General features: G+C 56.4%; 1 protein-coding gene across 1 annotated transcript; it reads right to left on the bottom strand.

Moving 5' to 3' along the window:
- Positions 1-650: 650 nt before the first annotated feature.
- On the bottom strand, positions 651-6,177 carry KCNN4 (potassium calcium-activated channel subfamily N member 4; the record flags this gene model as incomplete). Its single annotated transcript, XM_014467557.2, has 6 exons — positions 651-1,198; positions 1,623-1,784; positions 2,929-2,998; positions 3,422-3,540; positions 4,121-4,231; positions 6,025-6,177. Coding segments are annotated over 5 exons (612 nt in total), but the record flags the coding sequence as incomplete, so codon positions are not given.
- Between the last annotated feature and the right edge of the window lie 1,718 nt (positions 6,178-7,895).

Here is a 7,895-nt window from a genome sequence, read left to right as displayed (position 1 = left end):
GTGGGGTGGGATGGGGCAGTGGTCTTGGTGATTTATAAAAGGGGAGCACAGAGCTGAGCGTACAGTGGGATCTCCGGAAGTGCCAGCCCCCTCCCTTTTCCGGTCTGAGTCCTAGCAGATGTGAAATGAGTGTAGGGGGGTGGTTTAGGGTCCTGCTAGTCTCCTGATGGGTGAGTTGTCATCTAGGTTCTAGTGAGGGGATAAGGGCAGAAGAGAGAAAAGGGGCAGCCAAGCATTGTGTCTGAAAACCAATAGCAGTAATAAAAGGATTGAATAGCTCCTGTATTTGGTTCTCACTGAATTCCTGACCCTCTGTGCCATTCTGTTTTAACCGCAGCTCCATTGGGGGGTGGCCCCATTTTACACGTGAGGTAAAATGTTCAGAGAGGTGGAACCATTTGCCCCCAGACACACAGCCAGTGGGTGGTGGCGCCCGGATCTGCCTGAATCCAAAGCCCTTGTTCTTAGTCGCAGATCTGGGTGGGGAGGTTGTTGAGGACTCTGCAGCCTACAGACCTGGGAGGGCACTTAGGAAAGGCCTGTTTTATAGATGGGGAAACTGAGGTTCAGACAGGGCAGGTAAGGGCCTTCCATTGGACGAGCTGCCTGTGTGAAGTGTGGATATGTTTAGAAAGAAACAGCCACTTCCGTCTTTGTTTAAAATTTATTACAAAGTATAAGAACAGAGACTGGTGAGCCCCTTCACCCCCTCCGCCTCCTCTCCCACCATATTCTCTGCAACTCTAGAAAAATAGTGTCCTCCTGCTCTCCCACCAGGGGGCGCCACCTCCTGCCTTGTCCCAGCTTCAGGCCTGGCTCCTTCAGCTCTGCCGACCAGCGGTAACTGAGGCTCCCCAGGATCCTGGACTCTGGGCCGCAGCCGTCTCAGCCCCCAGGCACCTCCACTTCCACAGAAGCTGGGGGTCAGCTGTAGCAGCACAGTGAGGATGTTTTTGTGGAGGGCATGTGGGGTAGTGGTGACCATTTTCCCATCTGGGGCCTCAGGGATGGGCCACGGCCTCCCTCCTACAGCCAGTGTCGCCTCCAGCAGCTTCAGTGAGTCAACCCACCCCAAGGTGGGGCCCCTTGAGTCCTTGCATTTGAGGTGTTTTAGTCATAGGGCTGGGTCAGGAGTGGAAGAGAGCATGTCCTTGACCTCAATCCTGGGGAAAGTAGCCTGGTTCTTCCTCCATGGGTCCTGGGGAGACAAAGGGAGATGGATGGACAGGCAGACCAGCCACCAGAGGAGGAGCAAGAGCGGGGACACGGAAGTGGAGACGGACAGACACCAGTGGGCAAAGGAGGAAATAAGAGGGTGGGTGTACCCGGCACCACGAGATTAGGAGCAGCTGGCATTTGGACGGAGCCAGAGAACGTGCCCAGAGACAGGCGAAGAGACAGACAGACAGATTCCAAGCAATAAAGGGGAGGGTATTGAGGGTCAGCACAAGGGAGAAATGTCTCCTTCCTCCACTGCCATCCAGTCCCAATCTTGGAGTCCTTTCTTCCCAGCACAGCCAGTGTTGTCTCAGGCCATCCCCTGCCCCCTTCACCATATGGGGTGCAGACCACAGACACCTTTCCTCCAGAATGCTTTCCTGCCCACGCCCCAGCCTCCTTACCAGCTATGTGGCCTCCTGGCTGGGTTCCGGGAGCTGCTTCAGGGCAGTGCTAAGCAGCTCCGTCAGGGTGTCCAGCTTCCCTGCCAGGGTGTCAATGCGCTTTTCCAGGGCCTGATGTGAGCTGCTCAGACCCAGCTGCAGGTCACACAGGATCATGTGCATCTGGGCAGAGAGAGGGTCGGAGGTATCAGAGGGCTGAGGTACAGCCTCCCTGTCCGGTGGGGAAGGCAGTGGAACCAACATTTAGTTACGGGCCCTCAAGGTTTATCCTCAGTTGTAACAGGTACAAAGTATTGACCTCTACCACACCCCGCTACTTGGCAAAATCCTACTAGTCATGGGAGTGAAAATCCTGTCCCCATATTTACAGCTGAGGAAACAGGCCTGGAGCAGTTAATTGACAGGCCCAAAGCAGCCCCTACAATAGGGCCTGGGATGTTGGAGGTACTCACTAATACTGATGAACACCTGCCTTCAAAATCCACCTAGCCCTTTCCCTGCCTTCTCAAACCAGGATTCACAGCTTCATCCTTGAGGGCATGTGAGCTTTCTATGAGAATTCTTTAACTCTGTGTTTTATGGCTCGATAATCTTAGGAAATTAGCGCCTGTCAGTTCTGGCAGATCTAGGCCACCACCCCCTCCCTGAGCCATGCAGCGTAGAGGCCGGTACCTGTGGCTGTGTTTACCATGGCAGGGGTGCCGAGGACCACTGTTTGAACTGTCACGGACTAATGAGGAAAAGCAAAGGCCACCAGATAAGCAAAAGACGCTGTGAGTCCAGCCAAGGGGTGTGACGTCCCCGCCCTGAGGGGGCGAGCTGAGCGGCTTGGCCAGGCAGGGGAGGCACCCCGGGTCCTGGCCCCCTCTTCACAGCAGCAGCAGAGATTGAGTTTCACCGAGACAGTCGCCCTTCCCCATGCCCGTGTTGTGCGTTTCCATTTTATTGGTTTTGCCATGTGTATTTGGGCTTGGTTTGTAAATTTGCTTTGGTTTTATTATTGTGTAAGAGTCAGAAGTTGAAGGAATTTTATATCCGTTCACATGTAAGTAAGTTGACAATAAAAATAATTTAAAACCAAACACTGGAGTCCTTTGTGCCTTTTTTTTTTTAAGTTTAAAAGGGATCTCTCTGTATAATGCATGACTTTTAGAAACTCGGTATTGCATCATTCATTCATCCAACCACAAACCTTTATTGAGTGCCTGTGTGCCAGGCCCTGGCCAGGGTTCCTTCCCTATTCCGGGGCCAGAGTTCCCTGCCCGTGGCCCCAGCCTCCCTCTCCGCTCCCACGGGATCCCGGTACCTTGGAGATGTCCACCATGGAGTTCACTTGTTCCCGGAGCTTTCGGTGTTTCAGTCGCACCTGGCGGAACCTGTGGGGAGAAGTAGGGCGTCAGTTTTCCCATCAGCCTGGTCCCCAGATGTGGCCCCAGCGCAGGGGAGGGGTGAGGGGAGGAGAGACCCACGCATATACAGTACAAAGAGGAAAAGTTGCTAGAGAGCTGAAGTGGGGGGCTGCACCCATGAGTCCACCTCCCTGGGAGAGACCCAGGTATGCAGATCCACAGACACCCCGAGATATGCAAAATCAGCCACCACAGACTCTCAGAGTCACTATGAGGTCCAGGCTGATATCTGTTCAGTCACACATGGGTGCATGTGGGTTGTACACACACACACTCACACACACACACACACACACACACACACACACACCAATCCCCCTCCCCCCCATGTGGGTGCCACTAGGGTGTGGGCGCGCACACACACACACACACACACACACCAGCCCTCACGTGTTGATAGCAGCCAGCAGCTTGCGCTGGTGCCTGCGGGCAGCTCCAGAGTCCTTCCTGCGTGTATGTTTGTAGAACATCCAGGCCTCTTGTAGCACTCGGGCAGCTGACTCCTTCATCTGGGGGAGGGTGGCACAGTGTCGGTGCAGACAGACCCCCCTGGCTCTGGGAAGAGGGGCTGGGAGCCTGGGTCTGAGGGAGGAGGGGCCAGGGGCCTGGACTCCTGGGTCTGAGGGAGGAGGGGCTGGGGGCCTGGACCCCTGGTATCTGAGGGAGGAGGGGCTGGGGGCCTGGTCCCAGGGGTCTGAGGGAGGAGGGGCTGGGGGCCTGGACTCCTGGGTCTGAGGGAGGAGGGGCTGGGGGCCTGGACCCCTGGGTCTGAGGGAGGAGGAGCTGGGGGCCTGGACCCCTGGGTCTGAGGGAGGAGGGTCTGGGGGCCTGGACCCCTGGGTCTGAGGGAGGAGGGGCTGGGGGCCTGGACCCCTGGGTCTGAGGGAGGAGGGGCTGGGGGCCTGGACCCCTGGGTCTGAGGGAGGAGGGGCTGGGGGCTTGGACCGCTGGGTCTGAGGGAGGAGGGGCTGGGGGCCTGGACTCCTGGGTTTGAGGGAGGTGGGGCTGGGGGCTGGGGGCTGGGGGCTGGAGTCCTGAGTCTGAGGGAGGAGGAGCTGGGGTTGGGACTCCTGTATAGCCCGCCCTCACCTCTTTGGCATACTGGATGTCCATCATGAAGTTGTGCACATGCTTCTCTGCCTTATTGAACTCCAGCTTCCGAGCCACCACCGCCACCAGCAGGGCTGTGCAGCAGACTCCCTGTGGGCACAGCAGGCACTGTGTGTGACACAGGGCTGTGGAGCTCTGTGGGCCAGCCCTGTTCCACCAGCTCTCCTTGCCCCCCCCCTGCCCCCCAACAGCCACAGAAAGCAGGCCCGACCACCCCTTGTCTGTTTGTTGACAGACAAGCAAACAGCTCCAAGCGGGGAGCGAGGATTAGAAGTCACGGGTCTGAGATGAACTCCTGTGTGTATTTACACCATCAAAATATTCTCTTTGGTTAAGGGTATGAATGGAGGAGGAGAGGAGGGCTGGGCTGGGCAAGGGGCAGACCTCAGGCTCCTGCGGGAACCATTCCTCCCTGCTGCTCACACCCAGTTGGCCATCAGGTCACTGGGGTGTCCCTCACCCTCCTCCCTGGGGATTCAACATGTCCTTCCTGGGACAACATCAGGGCTGGGGACTGGTGGCTTGCGTCCTTGAGGTAAGAGGAGCCCGGTCTTCTTGGGAAGGTGAAGCCCAAGGCATTGGGTGCTGGGTCTCGGGGGGTGGAGTGGGGGGATAAGGGTTGCGTGGGGGAGACTGGATGCCTGGGTCTGTGAAGGGGAAGGGTGAAATGTCTGGATTCGGGCAGAGGCTGACTCTGGGAGGAGGCATCATGGGGCTGGAGAGCCTCTGCCTCATCCTTGAGGGACTGGCGCTGGGGTGGGGGTGGCAGATGCCCGGGGCCATTATAACAGCCCCCCCCCCCTTTCCTGAGCATTTCCTATGTGCTGGGCACCGTTTGGGATCCTTTACATGTTTCAATTCATTTAATCTCCTCAAGAACCCGAGGAGTTCACTGGTATAAGTATCCTATTTTATTTTTTTTTTAAATATATTTTATTGATTTTTTACAGAGAGGAAGGGAGAGAGATAGAGAGTTAGAAACATCGATGAGAGAGAAACATCGGTCAGCTGCCTCCTGCACATCTCCTACTGGGGATGTGCCCGCAACCCAAGTACATGCCCTTGACCGGAATCGAACCTGGGACCTTTCAGTCCGCAGGCCGACGCTCTATCCACTGAGCCAAACCGGTTTCGGCAAGTATCCTATTTTATAGACGAGGAAACTGAGGCCTGGGAGGTACTCCTATATGGCTTGCTTCCAGCTAGGAAGTGGCAGGAGCAGGATTTGGCCCCAGGCAGCCCGGCCCCCCAGGCATACTCTCCATGATTAGACTCTGTGGCCTCGATGGAGGCTGGGAGCTTGGATTCCTCTCCCAGAGCCTGAGTCCTAGATGACTAGGGGGCCAGGGGGCCAGGTGGTGGGGCAGGATGCGGAGCCTTGACGGGGCTCAGGGCTGGATTCCTGGATTCTGGGAGGAAATGGGGCTGGGAAGTTAGGGGCCTTGTGTTCCTGAGGAGGATGAGGGCTGGGATCTTAGGTTTCTGAGAGAGCAAGGGTTTGGGGCAGCGGTTCTCAACCTGTGGGTCGAGACCCCTTTGGCGGTCGAACGACCCTTTCACAGGGGTCGCCTAAGACCATCCTGCATATCAGATATTTACATGACGATTCATAACAGTAGCAACATTACAGTTATGAAGTAGCAACGAAAATAATTCTATGGTTGGCTCACAACATGAGGAACTGTATTTAAAGGGCCAGAAGGTTGAGAACCACTGGTTTTGGGGATGGATTCCTGTGTTTTAAAAGGAAATGGGGCTGTGGGGGCCCAGACGCCCAGTTTCTTGAGGGTGGCCCTGACTGCCTGCGTTGGCTCCATGGCTTCCTGGAGCCAGGGGATGACCGGTGCGGAATAGGAGAGGGTCCCTGAGGTGGCTGTACTCACCATGACTCCAGTGCAGAGGCAAACAATCTTGCCCCACATGGTGCCGGGCACCACGTCCCCATAGCCGATGGTCAGGAATGTGATGGGGATCAGCCACAGAGTGTCCGAAAGGTGGCCGGTGGCGTTAACAGCCTGCCTATGGAGAAGGATGGGTTAGTTCTGAAATTGCTCCCGGGGTCCCATGGTGTTTGACACCCTCCTTCCTAACACATACCCACAGTCCCAAGAAGCACCCAGAAAAAAAAAGCCAGTAAGTTCTGGGCTTTGGAGAGCCTGGCCTCCTCGCTGCTGTGTGCGCTGGGCTGGACACTCAACCTCTCTGATCTGTGGGACTTGAACCTGGGTGCAGCCAACTCCAAAGCCTGCTCGGTGTCAGTGAGGCTACCAGGGCTGCTGCATTCAGAGTGTGCGGTTGAGGGGTTGAGCCGGGGCGGAAACCCAGCCCGGAAGTCCACTTGTCAGACCCCGGCAGGGGGCTGCATCCACCCAGAGGAACGGGAGCCTTTCTTCTAATTTCTACAGGATGCTGTCTGGCCTAGAGGTGGCGCTATTGGGGCTAAAAAGGTGGGTGGGACTCTACAGAGTCTTGGTGGGACTCTGCATTTCCCCCTCACTTCCTAGAAGGGGACATTTCGGTCCAGCCATGGAAGGGATTTGAAAATCGGGACTTGGCCAACTCTGGCCCACAGACCCCTCCTGCATCAGGGTCAGTAGGGAACGACATCTCAGACCAGTGAACTAGTGAATAGAAGTGGGGGCTGAGTCTGTGCTGTAAATGAGCCCACCCTCCTCACCCCAAGTGCAGTCAAGCTGGAGGACCTCTGCCTTAGGACTTAGAAATGTGACTCCCTCCCCATCGTCCCGTATTTCAGATAAGAAACATGGTGGGAGGACCATTCCTTGACCCTGATCATGACTGATTCCCCAGCTGGGGAAACGGAGGTGAGGTCCTGCAAGGTGAAGTTTAAAATTACAAAAGATTAGAATTGCCAGGGAGACTTTAAAGAAGGTGCAATTTGTCAAATGGACCCATTTTACAGATGAGAAAACAAGCTCGGAAAGGAGAGATCTAAAGCCAGGTCTCTCACTCTCCATCCCCGCCCCCCCTCAAGAACCCTGTGCCAGGTGGACTTGAAACCAGAGGCTCTCAAACTTGAGCGGGCATCACAATCACTTGTTAAGACAAATTGCTTGGCCCCTCCTGTCAGAGGGTTTTAAATCTGGTTGGTCTGGATGGGGCCTGAGGATTTGGGTTTGCAACAAGTTCTCAAGTGATGCTGCTGGCCCTGGAACCACACTTTGAGAACCATGGGCTAAGGGTTACCCCCAATGTGTGTGTGTGTGTGTGTGTGTGTGTGTGTGTGAGAGAGAGAGAGAGAGAGAGAGAGAGAGAGAGAGAGAGGAGGGGGGAGGGGAGAGAGAGACAGACTGAGGTCCTGAAAGAGCACATGGGCCCAGCATCGGGTCGCACGCTGTCCAGCAGGCAGCCTGGAATCGGGTACCAGTTCCCTCAGGGAATTCTCTTCCAGAGCAGCCCCCCAATAACCCACGTGGGCATCCCGGTGGGCATCTACAGTGCATCTGTGCCAGTTCCTCCAAGGCAGACCAAAGCTTGGCCAGGCCCCAGCGCCTGTGCTTTGAGGGAACAGATGCCTGGCACCCGAGGCAGGAGGTTGGGAAGCAGGAAGGGAAGGGCTTCCTAGGGTCTGTGTGTGCCCGGGGAGCCCGGAGGCCGCAGGTGGAGGCAGGGCTAGGGCTGGCCTGGACACATGCGGACAATAGCCTTCTGCGCTGCCTGGCCCCCAGGGACCCAACCTGCACCGCCGACAGGGCGCAGCTGCTGTAAGCGGCTTCTCCGGAGGCTCCTGGCA

Source organism: Myotis lucifugus, unplaced genomic scaffold (assembly GCF_000147115.1).
Source record: "Myotis lucifugus unplaced genomic scaffold, Myoluc2.0 scaffold_402, whole genome shotgun sequence".
Lineage (NCBI taxonomy): Eukaryota > Metazoa > Chordata > Mammalia > Chiroptera > Vespertilionidae > Myotis > Myotis lucifugus.
The sequence above is the reverse complement of the archived record's forward strand: the minus strand, read 5'-3'. Positions and strand labels throughout refer to the sequence as shown.